The 15,706-nt window shown below is 45.4% G+C and overlaps 1 protein-coding gene across 2 annotated transcripts in view; it reads left to right on the top strand.

The window, feature by feature from the left end:
- FSTL1 (follistatin like 1) overlaps positions 1-15,706 on the top strand; it is a gene marked incomplete at its 5' end in the record, with an annotated part of 54,746 nt that overhangs the window by 27,199 nt on the left and 11,841 nt on the right. For both annotated transcript variants that reach the window (XM_081030395.1, XM_081030394.1), the window contains 4 exons: positions 8,254-8,358; positions 10,609-10,738; positions 11,625-11,657; positions 12,977-13,107. In XM_081030395.1, coding sequence (XP_080886521.1) covers positions 8,254-8,358; positions 10,609-10,738; positions 11,625-11,657; positions 12,977-13,107 — 399 coding nt within the window. The remainder of the gene's footprint in view (positions 1-8,253; positions 8,359-10,608; positions 10,739-11,624; positions 11,658-12,976; positions 13,108-15,706) is intronic.

The following is a 15,706-nucleotide window of genomic DNA, read 5'->3' as shown; positions in this document are numbered from 1 at the left end:
TTCATCATCCCTTTCTTGGAGTTCTCTAGACTTTTGCTCCCACTTTTCTCAATGTGCCTGCTCTGCTTTCTTGGCTGCTTTGCTTTCAGAGTCCTCGTATGGTTATGCAGGCTGTTCACTGCATGCGTTGGTGAGGGGGGCTGAATTCCAACCCCTACCCTGCTGGTCAAGCCCTGTAACCTGGCTGGGTATTGCGTCTGCCCAGAGGGAAAGGCACCTTTTCTGATTTGCACAAAGACCCCATGCGAGCTGGTGGCAACCTGTTCTCCTTCCTGTTCCTCTCTGTGCACATCCTGTCCCTTCCTCTCCTCAGCTGCCCTTAGCCCTCCATCCCTACCCTTTCCTCCTGAGTTCATTTGTTCTTTTGGCTGCGTTTCTTTTGCTATGCGGATGATGTCCAGATGTGCACCTCTAGTCCTTTATTTTCAACTGTCAGTGGGATGTTTTACATCCCCTTAGCCTTACGCCCATAACTGACTCATCATTGCCCTTCCCCCGCTCGGTTCTTCCCAGGGCTCCATCTCTGGCAGACACACCAGCAACCTTCCAGGCCCTCAAAGCAAAGATCTTGGCAGCTCCTCAGAGTCTCTCCTTCCTCTCCTTTATCCAATATGTTGCCAGATCTCCTTGTTCTTTAGAAATTTCTCTTGGATTACTTCCTTTCTCTGTATCCCTGCCACCACCTTACATGAGACTCATCACCGCAGACTCTGTCTAGCTGGTTTCCTTGTGCCTCCAATTCCTCCTCAACCATTTCTTCCCATGTTCTACTGCCAAACTATTCTTAAAACCCTCCTGCTCAAAAACCTACAGGGCTTCCATCCAGATCCTACCATTCTTCAGGGCTCGGCTCAAGTCCCATTTCATCCATGAAGCCCCATCTGGAGTCAGCACCATTTCTTTCAGGACAGCCTTATTCTGTGTGTGTTGGTTTCAGCACCCTAACTAGGTTAAAAACTTCAGTGAAGACAGAGGCCCCTCCTTTCGAATTCATGCCATGGAGTTTGTACCAGGCTGGTCACGGACTGTTATCATTCTTGTTTTGTTGTTCTAAGCACTCATCAAATATGCTTTCTGATAAGTTTAAATGACTTGCCTTGGCCTTTGCTGAAGAAGCCTGGATGAGTATTCCTATCCCCTACTTTGTCCTTGGACACGTCTTAGGCAGACAGTTGGAGAACGGAAAACGAATACCATGTTCAAACCTAACAGACTAATTCCGGGCAGAAAGTGGTCTGGCTTAAAAGGTTCCACTCAGGTATTCTGAAGAAACGGAAGGGTGAAATTGTGAAACTAGGGGACTTGCAAAAGCACTCTCTAGGAAGATTAACAGAATATCTTGGACACTCTCAAAGATAACTTTGAGGACCATAAACCGATATTGGGGAGCCTGGTAGACCCTGTCAGTCAGAGTGGACTCACTGGATGTGCCTGAGTTGAGGAGATAGCATAGCACTCTCTTGGGAGACACCCCAACTCATCGCCAAAGACCATGACCTGAAAGCGTGAGAGCACTAATGCCCTCCACAGGTGCTGGAGTCAGAGACACCTTGACTCAGCTCTGTCACAGCACAACTCAGAGGCACAGTTCCCTCACTGCCAACAGGGGTGTATCACCCAACACCATAGACCCTTGTGAGATTATTTTCAGTCCTGTTTGAAAGTGCCTTGCATATTTCTAACCCTGTAAGTGCTTACTAAGTGCTGCTGTATACTTCTGCTAGGCTGGCCAAGACCATGACGGAAAATGGAACTTACCATTATGGAGAAACCAAGCATCCAGTTTACTGTGCTGTATCTGGGCCACCTAAAGAAAGACCTAATAGATGGAGGGGGAGGTATTCCGGAGAAAGGGCTTCCCTAGGAAGATGGTAGTTTAGGTCCTTCGGCCTGACAAGGCAGACACTTAGAGAATGTGACAGAACCTGTAACATAATAGACAATGGTTAAGGTAAACAGGCTTGTCCCATTTGAAATTTGAAAGTAGTAATTTCTAGGCACACAATACTTTATCACATGAGTGAAAAATGTCAGGAGCATGTTATCTCGAGAATAAGCCGTGGTAGAGGATGAATGTAGAAATTAATACAAAGGAGAATTGGATAATTCTTGAATGACAGGTCCATAATTGATTTTTTTATCTTAAAGCTAATCCTCTTGGGTGATACATTATTTTTATTATTTCCTTATTTTAATGTCACGAAGCCCAGCCACGCAAGCATCCTAAGTGCCATTGTCACTGGCCACTGACATTAACACTAATCTGAATGGACCACAAATGACACTTAATGTAAAAAATGTTTATTGAGCATATTCTCAGGCAGGACAAAGTGGTGGGTCTGTGGGAAGCCAAATGTGCAAGCGCTTAGTCTACTTGAGATAAGCTATATAAGTATAAAATATTAAAAAGGGCTATGACGTATAGACTAAAGTTTTCTTGTTTATGAAGAAAATAATAGGGTAGATTGAGACAGATTTACTGTGAAGCTAATTAAGCGTTAGTTTCAAATCTTTTATTTGCAAGGTCCCTTACAAGACCCTGTGCCCAATATTTCGGCCATAGTTGTGTATTCTTTTTCTTAAGGGGGGCCTCTCACGTTATTTAAACTTCAGGCCCCACAAAACCTGCATCTGGCCCTGGTGCATTAACTTTGAGATGAGGGATTGGTTGTGAACACGTACGAGGAACGGATGCCATCCTTGCAAATGTATGCCTACTGCCAAGCCCATCAGGACGTCTGCTAGAAATCACCACTGTTTCCTCCTCATTCCTTAAAATATGTAGGATGCACCAACATATTCTTTTCAGAGAAGAGTCATCAGAAAACTTGAGCAAGGTCATGTGATGCTTCCCCTAGATTTCAGGGTTCTGAAGTGGTTTTGCTCTCTCCTTGGCTTTCTTGGGCCTGTACTAATGGGTTCCATGATAGAATGGCCTCCTGGGAGCAACCAGCATCCCAGCCCGGTCTCCTGCTTACCCAGTTCTGTGAACTCCTTTGTCCCCAACTGCATGGTGCTGTGTGTATCTGTGGGGCCCTGGTGTTCCTGTGAAGTTTCCGTGACTAATTCTGGCAAAGCAAGGAGAGCCTTTCTCACGTCAACAAAGCCGCTCTGTCACAGAATAGTGGCAAGTGGAGCCAAAATTCCACCTTGGCATACGTAAGGGCTTCCCTGCCCACCCCCACACAAAAAAAGTTGGGAAGGAAGAAAAGGATGGAAGGCACAGAGCTGACCCAGTTCACTTTAGTGATGGATGGTATATTAAGATGCAGTTTTATGGCTTTGCTTATAAGCTTCCTTCCCTACATTGTTCTTTCAGAAATTGTACTTCAGAAGACGTTTTAAACATTCAAAGCATATTTATGTTCAAACTTAATGCTGCTTAGCCCAGAGACACACTATCACCTCTAGTGGTGGTTTTGCAAATAACTTGCTTTTCCCTTTTGCTTGCAAAGGATCTTTTTCAGTTGTAAAAATAATTGCTGTTTTTTCCGACCTTGGATCCAAGAGGACACTTTTCTAGCTTTGATGTTTAAAGAGGCAAAGTGGCTTAGTGGAAAGAGGGCTGTCATTAACACTAGGCCCCATAGGTCTTGGACCAGTCACAGGGAGCCATGAGTCTCAGTTTCTTCTTCAGAATAGGATGTTATATCTGGAAGAGTCTTAGAGAGTCTTAGAGAGAACCCCTGCCTGCCTATCCTAAAAGGTTTTGAGAATCAGAAATGATAGTAAAAATTACAGGCTAATAGAAATTGCAGTACAAAAATAAAGTATCATTGTTACCACGGAGTGGCTGACAGTTGTTCAGAGAGAAAGTTTTCCCTGGTAAAAGTCAGCAGTGCTCCCGGTCTGTCTTGACCTCACACTGCTAGAGAATATTCATATGCCAATATGGTTATCTGTATATAGATGTAATTCTCATACAGACTTGGGACCTAACTCCTAAAATTGTTATGGTGGTAAAGCAGACAATGCTGTTTTATTTGTGAGAACTGCACTGTGCCCTGTGACCTCTCCCTGTGTGGGCTCTTGTAGCTGTACCCTCTCCGCACATCTTATTCCCTTTGCTCTTCCCGTAAGGGACTGTCGAGGCCCTGGGGTCAGGTTGACCTATGTTCCAATCCTGACTAGTTTTGTGGCCTCTGTACATCACAGAGCTTTCCTGAATCTTAAATTCCTTCCCATCTGTTACATGGGACTAAAAATACGGAAACCTGCACAGATGTTGTGAGGACAGATATCCGTGAAGAGCCTCCCTCAGCTGTAGGTGGTCTAATTCATACTAACATTGGACCCTAGGCCATTGTCATCTCTCACAAGATCTCTGCCTTACACCTGGCAGGTTTCCCTGCCTCCAGCCTCTTTCCATCCAGCTGCCCTACACTTAGAGTCAGAATTTCTGAGCTGAAAGGGACCAGGCACAATATTCCAAAGTACCACATTCATCATGTCAGCTGTCCCATCCCACACTTACCCAAGGTCGTCACTGCCAACAAGACCCACAGAGAGCCCCTCGGCTCAGCTGGCAGGACCTGCTCCCCACCACCTGTCTCCCTGCTTCATCTCTCTCTTCCTCACCACGGCCCTTCCTCCGAAGCAGCCATGTCCCTGTCCCAGGAGCACGTTCCTGCCATGTGCATCCACTCTCCAGACCTTCTCCCCCACTCAGAACCAGTCACGCAGCCGATGGGTGAGACCACTGCCCACCCTAAGGAACTTTCCAGGAGCTTTGGGGTCGCTCCCGACATCCCTGCCCCAGAGGAGATAGGGCTTGGGGAAGGGCTTCAATGGCACAAAGAAGCCACCTCTTGGGAGAAAAATTTTTTCTTTGTTGATCTCTGCATTAAAGCATCCCTGTGAATGGGAAGAACTGGGGAGCACACGAGGGCTCAGGTAAGACATTCTTTCCGAAGTCGGCCAACCCCCAGTTCTTGGTACAAGCTGCTGTGCCTGTGATGTACCTGCCCCCATCTCCCACCTCCCCCACCATATCTCCCAGGGAGGCAGGGAGGACGGAGCTAGGAGGAGCTGCAGGAGCCAGGGCCGCACTTCTGCATTGCGGCTCTGGGCTCTGTGAGACAAAGAGAGAGATTGCCACCTATTGACAGATGTGCCACCTGCAAAGAGGAATGCTTGTGTAACCAGCATTTCTCTGTGGTCTTCACACAGGGTAACGGGTTGTAGGCCCTTTGTGTTTTTTTCCATGCAGTCTGTCCTCCTGCTCTCAGTATAAGGAGGATGGGTGGGGACATGACAGCCCAAGGTGGTAACAGCATCTCAGTGGGAAAATTGTCTGAAAATCAGGTGCCCACTGTAACGATGGCCAATTTCGGCTGTGTGGCAGGCACTGTGCCACATGCGGCACATCTCATTTAATCCCCACAGGGCCCTCGCAGGGATCAGTGTTCTCACTGTACACAGGAGGAAACAGGTTTCAAGATGGTGCCTTGCCCACCACTAGAGCAAGTAAGGAGCGGAGGGGAGCTGTGGGGATTCAAATCTAACTGACACCGTCTTAAGCACGTGCGCCCCACATTTCCTAAGTATGCAAGTCACATCCCCATTATAATTTCCTTAACCTTAAATCTTCTGGATAGAAAAAAATCAAACGTCAAAGAACTTTTCCTTTTGGTTGGGTAGAATCCTAGCTCTGCCACCTTTCTGAGTTATTTATCTTATAAGGCTCAGTTCCCTCATCTGTGAAATGGGGATAATTATGATGTTTAACTTATGGCGTTGTAGAGCTTAAATAAGATAACGTACAATAAAAATCTCTTAGCAGAGTGCCAGGTATTTATAAATGGGAGCTTAATCATCTAGTGGCTGAAGACTGGGTTGGAATCTTAGCTCCTCTCATTTTCAGTTTTGGGATCTTGAGGAAGTTACTTGACCTTTCTGATCTTTCATTTTCTTATCTAAAAGATGGGGTTAATAACATACATGTTTTTGCAGGGCTGTCCGCACAATTAGGTGAAATCGTATGTATTAACACACTTTGTAAATTTTAATTGTACTACTCAAATATTAGTCTTTATGTTTTAAGCAAAGAGTATCTGTGTCCTCAAAGGGATTTTTGAGAACTATTTCTGAAAAATGGGGTTGAATTCAACCTATAACTAAAAGCTTTAATTTTTAATACTCACTAAAAATAACAACATAAGATAAACAGAGGCTCTATAAACGCCACCGGCTATTCTGCAGGAAACTCTATAGGCATTAATATTAGTAACACTTTTCATAGGCAGGAAGCTTTACATTTATTATGTACTTCCAAATGTATTATTTCATTTCATCTTCACAGAGAAGGGCTGGTATTTACCCCTATTTTACAGATGAGGAAACTGAGGCTCAAAGAATTTACAGACATGCAGCTAGTAAGTGCTAAAGGTTGTGGGTGTCTGCCCGTGGACCTGTGTGCTCGTGGGTCTTTGAATGTAGGCCTACGTCTGAGCATGCTTTTTCATGCATTTGTGTGTCTGTAATTCGTGTGACACATCCACAGAGGGTTATATATGTGTCTGTATGCCTTGGTTATCATGTTGTTTCCTGAAAGGGAAAGGAGAAGTATCTGACTTTTTTTTTTACACTGGTCAGCGATAGCCTTTTCCTCTTCCTTTCTTAGAGCTGCTTTCCATGCCCAGGCACAGTTTCCAGAGAGCTCTGTCTGGGGAATATGTTCAATTTTGTCTCCATTCCTGGTTTAGAAAACAGCAACTCTCCAGTCCTTTCACCCTCTGGGAATTACTTCCTCTTTTCTTCTCTGCTTGCCAGCTTTATTGAATTTGCCTTAGCAACATCCAAAACAGAATGGGTTTAGCAACAGCATGGGAACCAATGAAATGTGGTCATGGCAAGGGTTTCTAGACCAATGGGAGCCTTGCATGACAGGCAAGCTGGCTCAGGAGAGAAAAGAATAACCTGGAGTTTGCAAAGCAGCCGCCATGGGGCAGCAGACCAACTGTGTTAGACACAGCCCCTCAGCTCTCAATATTTACTTTGTTTTTTGCTTTCTTTGACATATTCTTGGATCTAAAACATTGACGATTGTAAGAATTTACTGTCAGAAGCTTTGTGGGTGTGAGTTCTCTACATGACATGATAGAAATGACCTGAGGAGAGAAGCTTAGGTTCCACCCCGACTTTTAGTACAGTCAATCTGCTGACCCCATCACAACTCCTGCCATCTCGGTTGGTTATGTCACAGCCAGTACTACCTCGGTGGACTGGGGCTGGAGGCCTGTGGTATTGCCTGCCCGTCCAGTCAGGGAGAGTGGTGGAAGGAACCGTATTCTCCTTCATTCAACAACGACTACTGCTGTCCTGAGTGGCAAATGAGGTGGGGCTGGCTTTTAGCCACCAAGCAATGTGAGGAAAGGAATGTGTCACTGACAGATTAGTGCCTACAAACACCCACGTTCTCAGTGGCATAGATTGGGGCTGTTCCCGGCCTTGTCAGTTCTGGTGCATATGTCTGAACAGGAAGGTCTGACTGTAAGTGGATTGAGAATGGTTCTACTGTTTGTCAGGTGGTTTGGCTGTCTTGGTCTTGAAGCCAGGGGCAGATGTGGACAGGGGCTCAACAGGACAATATCAAATAATAGCAGATCCATGTTTTGATGGTTTAGACATCCTTCTTTTGCCCTTTGAGATGATAATTGCCTTAAGCACGACTCAGTAAGATTTTGGTCCTTCAAATATCCATATTTCTCTCAAATGTTTCCATTTCTGCCTGGCTTACTCTTCTCATCCTTTAGGAATCAGTTAAGGCATCCTATCTTCAGAGTGTCTCATCTGATTCTCACCCTCCTCCCCTCCAGCTCCCTGGTTCTCCCGTTGTTATAATTCCATATTGCGTTCTAACAGTCTCTGTGTTTCCTCAGAGAGCCATGGAACTTCTTGAGGACAGGGACTGTGCTTTTATATCTCCACTCCTTAGTGTAGCATTGGCATATAATGGGTAATATTATATTACACAATAAACTTCTTAGAAGAAAGGGAACATGCAAGAAAGGAGCTCTTGCTCTTCAAGAAACAATCTTAAGGACTCAGAGGTAACCTGGCCTGAGATGGAGCAATCCCAGCAAGGCTGGCCCTGGCTGCTGGGGACAGCATCTGGCCATTCAGAACCCTTCAACACCATGAGCCATGACTCCAGACCAAAGCCCGAGACTGAAAGTTAATCACCACCATTGGCTCATCCCATGATGGCCTTATCTCAGTGACATGGTTTCCTTTATGATTTTTGTGTTTTAGGAAGAACTAAGGAGCAAATCCAAGATCTGTGCCAATGTGTTTTGTGGAGCCGGCCGGGAATGTGCAGTCACAGAGAAGGGAGAGCCCACCTGCCTCTGCATCGAGGTAAGTCCTGAGGTCAGGAGCCAGGGGACAGTGGCCAACATCAGTGTGGCTACCCTACTGGAGCTTCCAGTTGGCACAACATTGCCAACAATTTCATCATCTTTATAAAAACACACCTGTCTATCTGAAGGAAGTGGAACGTTCATCCCGGGAGTTAAAAATCAGTTGTGAATGCAGGGATATGTTTTTCTTTTTTAAAAAAATATTTAGCTTTAGAAAATTTTATATTACAAAATTAACAGTTGCTTTATATAAGTGAAATAGTACAGACATTTGTACAAACAGAAAATTAATAATCTTCCCCATAACCCTAATCCCATTAGTCTGAGATAACCAGTGTTAACAGTTTGGTATATATTTGTTCCACATGTTTTTTTCTTTGCTACTATAAACATATAGGGTTCACCCTATTTTATAGAAACATGGGATCATTAGATAGATGATAGGTAGGCAGGTAGGCAGATAGATAGATAGATAGATAGATAGATAGATAGATAGATAGATATAGATATGGGTATTTGCATTAAAAGTACTTACCTTTGTATTCATTTATATGCCATGGACAGCTCTCCAGATCAACAGGTGTGGTTCTAACTTGTTTTTTATCAACTGCGTAATATTTAGCAATATAAAAGAACCAGATTTATGTAATCATTTTCTTATAGATGGACACTTAGGTTGTTTACCACTAAACACTAGCATCCTTGTGAAAATAGTCTTTCATGCTGCTGCCTTTATTTCTGTAAGATTGATTCCCAGTATGGCTGGCTAGGTCAAAGGATATGCGAATTTAAAAAAATAGAATGCAGGTTTTACAGGTTTGATTTGGTTTCTAATGAACTATAAAAAGTCAAGTCAGCTTTCAAGAAATACCTTTGAAAGCAGGATTCTAGTAAGTTCTCACTCCTCAGGCAAGCATAAATACCCTGAATGTGTGGCCATTCCCCTCTTTCTGTCACACCAACCCAAGCCGAGAAATACATCTGTCTTTCTGTAAATAAATGCACCCAAATTAGTCCCCAGGTGAAGGATCCTGACCCACTGCCCTAGAAAGGAAGTCTCCCAACTCTGAAACCTGAAAACCAGGTCTGCTGGGGATCCTGCCAGGGCCTCACTAGAGGTGTACCTGGCACTGTGTGGTGGCTTGAGCCAGACTTAGGGTCCAGAAACCTGGTGTCTAATCTCAGCGTGGCCACATATGTACAATTGTGTGATTTTGAACAATTTAGTTGTCACTGGGTGCCATGAAAACAGAGACCACGTTTGGCTTTGCCCGGCACCCATTACATATTAAGAATTCAGTAAGAAGTATTGGTTAAGTGCAGTTCATCTTTCTGGCTTTGGTATTCTCACCTGTAAACGAGACGTTGGGCTACCTCCCAGCTCCAGTGTTCTGTGATTTTTTTCTACCACAGCCACTCTTTCTTGCTTTGGTACTTTTATTTGGTCTGAGCTGACCTTGCTTCCCCCTCTTTCCTTTCAAAAACCACAAAAGTCTTAAAAAACTGAGCTTGCCTGTGACCATGGCACTTTAAATAGCCAAAGTAGAACCGAATTGCCAAGTGAACTTTAGTCCATTTCCTGGTCCATACGGATTCTCCACAGTACTTCACAAAGACCCAGGCGCTCCTACCCCCCCCCCACCCTGCCTCACAACAGGCATTGTAAGATTAGGAGGAACACACAATGGCCCCAAAATAGTAAACAAAGCAAGAGAGCAAAGATCCTTATAGTTCAGCCCCAGAAGAGTTGAAGAAATAAGGTAAGGGGTGGGGTTGCCTGCTTTTCAGTCTCTCCACATTCCCAGCTCCCAGCTCTGGTTGTCTTATGTCACAGAATGTTGGAATTTTAAGGGATCTTAGATTATCCAAAGACACTGAGGGACTTTCTACAAAGAGACAGAGAATCCAAATTCCTGACTTCTAATAAAATGCCTTTCCTGCTAATTTGATGGGGTGGGAGGAGTAGGTGTGGGGTGGGAGGAGGGGGAGGGAGGACCTATTTCTTCACTGAATGGAAGAGATGACTCTGAACCAGGGAGGGCCCTGTGGGGCTGTAAGGTGGTAGGGTGCCTCCAGCACCAAGAAGGGTAGGGTCACTGATGTCAGAGTTGAGGCTCCCTATGCCCTGATTGGATAGAGGCCATTCCTGCTGGTGTGGCACCCCCTCATGGGATGGCTCTATGTGCGCGCCGTAGTGTGTGTCCCAGCACAGGTGACCTCTGGGACATGTTCTGCGGGTCTGTTTCAGCAATGCAAACCTCACAAGAGGCCTGTGTGCGGCAGCAATGGCAAGACCTACCTCAACCACTGTGAGCTGCATCGAGATGCCTGCCTCACTGGATCCAAAATCCAGGTCGATTATGATGGGCACTGCAAAGGTAAGACGTGCTCTCACCACCACATCCCAACTCCAGCCATGGGAGCCAGGGAATGAAGCAGTGTGGTGTGGACTCCTGGAAAGCTTTCCACCGTGACCACAGCACCCAAAGCCATGGTGACCACCCACGGTCCTGGAGGCATGTCCTCTGGGTGCTCATAAGCCTGCTAGGTTTGCCCTGGGTGCCCCAGGCCTCTGCCCAGGGTTTCCTGCATGAGATCCTCCCAGGGAGGCTTCCAGCTCTGTCTGCAGCTGGATAGTGGATAGAGGAACACATCAGTAATCAATTAATACTAAGGAAGTAGTTAAATGAATTCTGTACCTTTTGAAAAAGCAAGTAAATTTCACTTTTTCCCATGCTTTTTAAATTTGGGCACCTCTCATCCCTGGTAGTATTATATGTCCTCTAGTTTGCACTCAAACTATTCATTCCCATTAAGGTAACAAGAAGGGGTTCCCAAGCTGGTTGCTAATTAGACACCAGCCCCCTGACAAGCCACCACCCTGCCTACCCCCTCTCTGCCTTGAACTTCCCTGGAGAAGCAAGAAGCTGTTTCCCACATGTTGGTTTCTACTCCATTTTCCTGTCCATAGTGATTCCATGTGAATTCTTCAAGTCCCAGCAGCCCCTCCACTCCTCAGCCTAATGGGATGAGCCGTGAGACACAGAGGGCAATTCAGTGGCCCCAACATGTCAAACAAAGCAGGAAAGAAAAGATGCCCATATGTGGGCCCTGGAAGAAGGAAAGGAGACAAGGCCTGAAGACAAAATGATGAAAGGGTTACAAGTTGCCCCCTTAATGTGGGGCCGTTTTAATTCCAGCAATATACAGAAATTTTCTTTTTGCTTCACTTTGCATTATACATTTTCTCCTTTTGTCTTGCAGAGAAGAAATCTGTAAGTCCATCTGCCAGCCCAGGTGAGTGCCTTTTTTTCTACAGTGCATTTTAGGAAGAAATTCTTTTTGTGGCTAGTTCACAGAAGTTTCTTGTTCCACATTCCCTGCCAAAGGTCACAATATTTTCTATGTGCCAGCACTTGTGACCCAGAACTGGTTGTTGCTCAACACAGCTCAGAAAAGCTGCAAACCTGCATTTTTTTGTGTTTGCCATTTGAAGCAGCTGGTTGGGTCAGAATGTTGACTGTGTTTTCCATTTTTGCTGAGTAGTGATTGAACTGCAAGGACAGGAAAGTCACTGAGTCCTTCCTTCAATGCTTTATAACACATGCTGATGTCATGGGACGAGCAGAATCAGAAGGCACAATTTTTTTTGAAAGGGGAGTTCAAAATAGCAGTAAGACTTCTGTGATTTTCTATGAATAAAAAGTAAAATGTCCTCATGGTTTATAGTTACAGACCCTATTGGCATAAATTTTTCCTTAGATTTCCACAATAATCTTGTGAGGTAGATCTTATAAATGAGGAAATTGAGGCCCAGAGAGGCCAAGTGAATTTCCCTGAATCACAGAGCTAAGAAGTGGCTGAGTAGGGTGAAGTGCCCAGATTTTCATTCCGCTGGCTGAGTGCCCTTTTCACATCCTGACATATGTTGTCTTCCAGGAATTCCCTTTTGTCAATGCTTTCCCTTCTGTACTTCCCCATCCACCCAACTCTCGGCCCCACCGGTTGTTTCCATGTGGTTTACAGCAGCTGTCCAGAGCTGGCTTCCACATGGCCCTTCCTTGGCCTCCTTTTCTGTTGTTTATAATAAAGGATAATGCAGGCAATGTAAAATTTTAGGTGGGAAGAGATTTTTATAGACCCAGTTGGTGACAAAGGGAAAAGCTATACAGAAAGAATCATAAATCCAGTGGCATAAAGAATTGTAATGTTCCCGTTTATTCATTTGTCATTTCAGCTTCTCTTTGAGCCAAGAGAGCTCTCTTATTGCTTAATTGACTTTTTCCCCCTCCGCTTCCTAAAGTTAATGAAAATGTCCTTTATTTCTCTGTTGTACTTTTTTCTCACCTCAGCCACATAATCTCTCTGTCTCAGTATTCTTGCTCTTTGTAAGTTTTTGAGAGACGTGAGCTGGAATCCTGGGATGGACACTTTCCAGTGTGTACCCTGGGTTGACTCCTCCGTCACATGTGTGTGATTGTCCTGTTTCCCTGAGGGCTGGAGAAATTCAACGAGATAACACACATGGAGCCCCAGGCACAAGCCACCCGCGCAGTGGGTGTCGGGTGACACTGGGGTCCTCACCACTCAGCAGACCTCCCTCTCCTTTCCTGCAGTCGTCTGCTATCAGTCCAACCGAGATGAGCTCCGGCGTCGCCTCATCCAGTGGCTGGAAGCGGAGATCATTCCAGACGGCTGGTTCTCCAAAGGCAGCAATTACAGTGAAATTCTAGACAAGTACTTTAAGGTAATCCAGAGTTGGGGTCAAACACTGGTCAGCTCCAGGGAAAGGGAGACTTCCTCTCCCATTGCCTGATCACAGCTTCCCAGACTCTAGGAAATTACAAACCCGCATAGGGTCCCGGTGTGTTTCCTCATCACAGATCATCCCGTGGAGCTGTGACACTTCCCTTCTGACCAGCTTGATCGGTGGGAGCCCTTTGGGATCTAACACATACATTAGGAATCTAATACATACATTTAACTACCCTTTGGGTAGTTAAAACCACAAGGTCTTGGAGAGCCTGTCCATGAAAAATATGGCCAGGCTGCATCCCCCTACCCCCGTATGATACTTTATAGATCTGGCTCCTGGTACAAAATACCTTCTGATTTCACCCAGAACCAGGCCGCGCTTCAGCCTCTTTTCCACCCAGTTTGACATTTCTCTAAGTCAATGACTTGGCTGTCCATGGCCTGCAAAGCTCTTTTTCATCTGAGAAGAGTCAGTGGACTGGCATTTCATGGGCCCAGTCCTTCATGAAACTAGAATATTGCTGCTCCCTTCATATTTAGTAGAAGAGACAAATCGTTCCACTTAGGGACAGGAGAGATGCTGCTTTCAAAAAGGAAAGTGAGGGAGGAAATAGTACTTAGCAGTGAGCAGGGCTTTCTGTCAGAGACCTTGAGCCTATTGTTGGAAGAAGCAGTTAAGGGCATTCTTCCAGCTGGTTGACAAGAAGACTCGTGCACACATATGCACCTCATGCTCAGAGATAACTGTGTCAAATGCAAAAGTGCACACACACAACACACTCCACTTACTGAGATGTGCACATCACACAGAGGCACAACCTACTCATAGACACACATTTCCACATAAGCACAAAAGCTTCCTTCACTTACAGACACACATCTAGATAGATGTCCTCAGATGCTCATCCCCAGACATACACGCCCTTGGGTAACTTCTGGGCCTGCTATCCCAGGGCCTAACCAGCACAGACTCGGGAGTAACCCCAGACACATGAGGGACGTCTTGGCAGCTCTGTGGCCACCAAATGTGGTCAGCGCCATTGTAGTCTATGAATTCCTCTTTCTAACTGACATTATGGACCCCACAGATAGAGAAATATTGGGTTGGGTTGAAATAGGATATTCAGTCATTTAAGATTCACTTGTGTTATTGTCTTTGTTTTAGTTTCGGTGTATGTGTGTGTTATTGTCCTTAGATAGAGTTCTCTGTTCTCTGGCAGAAAGTATATTTCTCTGGATTCCAAGTATTTGAGATCACATCAGGATGAGAAAGCACAGCCCTTCCCACTCTGTCCTCTGTCTCAAGCACAGAGGACAGAGCCCACATTACAAAGCCCTGGGGTAGGGGGTGGTTCCTCATCTACAGAGAAACACATCGTATTGCTGAACCAGGAGAATTGGATAGGAGCAGAAAATAACTTAAAGAAAATGATTTTTCCAAACGGTCTGTTGCGAGCTGTGATTTTGCCATGGTCATGTGGCACGGGAGTTGTGGCGCCCAGGACACTCTTTCCAAGGGGCCTCTGGGATCTTGTAACAATTCGTAGTGGCCCCTTGCTGGCACCCTGTCTGGGGCATCTTTGACACCTGCTATTGATTCAGTTCCCAAGCACCTGGGCCCCACACCCCCTTCAATACAGCTCCACCTCTTCTGACAGTAGCTTACTCCAACAGACTCCATTGGAAACCTACAAAGCCACTTGAGAAAGTAGGTAATTCTCACTACCAACTAAGGAAGCTTGATCATGACTGACACACACGACACTCATTCTTCCCAGACTCTCTGGCAGTGTCTTCCGAGCAAATACAGGATTCACTATCTACTTTTTGATGATTATCTGAGTTCTGTGTGATGCAATCTTCAAAGAGAGAGCCCCTCCCATTAGGCAAACAGCTGCCTGTTGGTGAGAGATCTGAGATGTATCTTACAGAGACTATTTCTGAACCAGTGAATTGACCTCTAGCCCAGCTGGCATTCCTTATTAGTTGAAAAGAATTTGGATAAGACCAAAATCAGACTATCACCTCAACTGGTGATTCAGTCACTGTTTCTTAGGTGAAAGCGTAACAGAATGAAGATGGTAACACCCAGTAGAAAGTGTCACTCACGGCCATGACACACACATACCCTGGATTCCGGGTGGCAGACTCTTGGTGGCCAGGGCTGAAATTGGAGCCAGCCTTCTCATCTCCCTCACCCTGGTATTACATTCCCCATCGCCGCAGCTGCTGTGCATGGTGAGCACCTGGCCTAGCCCATCTCCTCTTAACAGTCCCCAAACTTGCAATAAGCTCCAAATGTGTCTTATACACATCTTCCTGCTTTTCCACAATGCTATGGTTACACAGAAAAAAAAAAAAAAGATTATCTCAAGTATAAAGCTGGGAAAACTGCAGGTATACTATGCCTTTATAACTGGTTGGTTGAACAGAGCTGAGTGAATCAGTTGGCTCATGGTCCAAGTTCATGAAAACCCATGCAGGCCCCCTAGGCATTCCAGGCTTTTCTGGGGCAGGTGCCAGACCTCTGTTTTTCTGTGGATTCCACATACAGATCTGGCCTGAACTGCTCCCTCACGAGATCAGTGCAA

Source organism: Rhinolophus hipposideros (assembly GCF_964194185.1).
Source record: "Rhinolophus hipposideros genome assembly, chromosome: 2".
In the NCBI taxonomy this organism is placed as follows: Eukaryota; Metazoa; Chordata; class Mammalia; order Chiroptera; family Rhinolophidae; genus Rhinolophus; species Rhinolophus hipposideros.
This window is presented reverse-complemented; position numbering and strand designations above follow the sequence as displayed.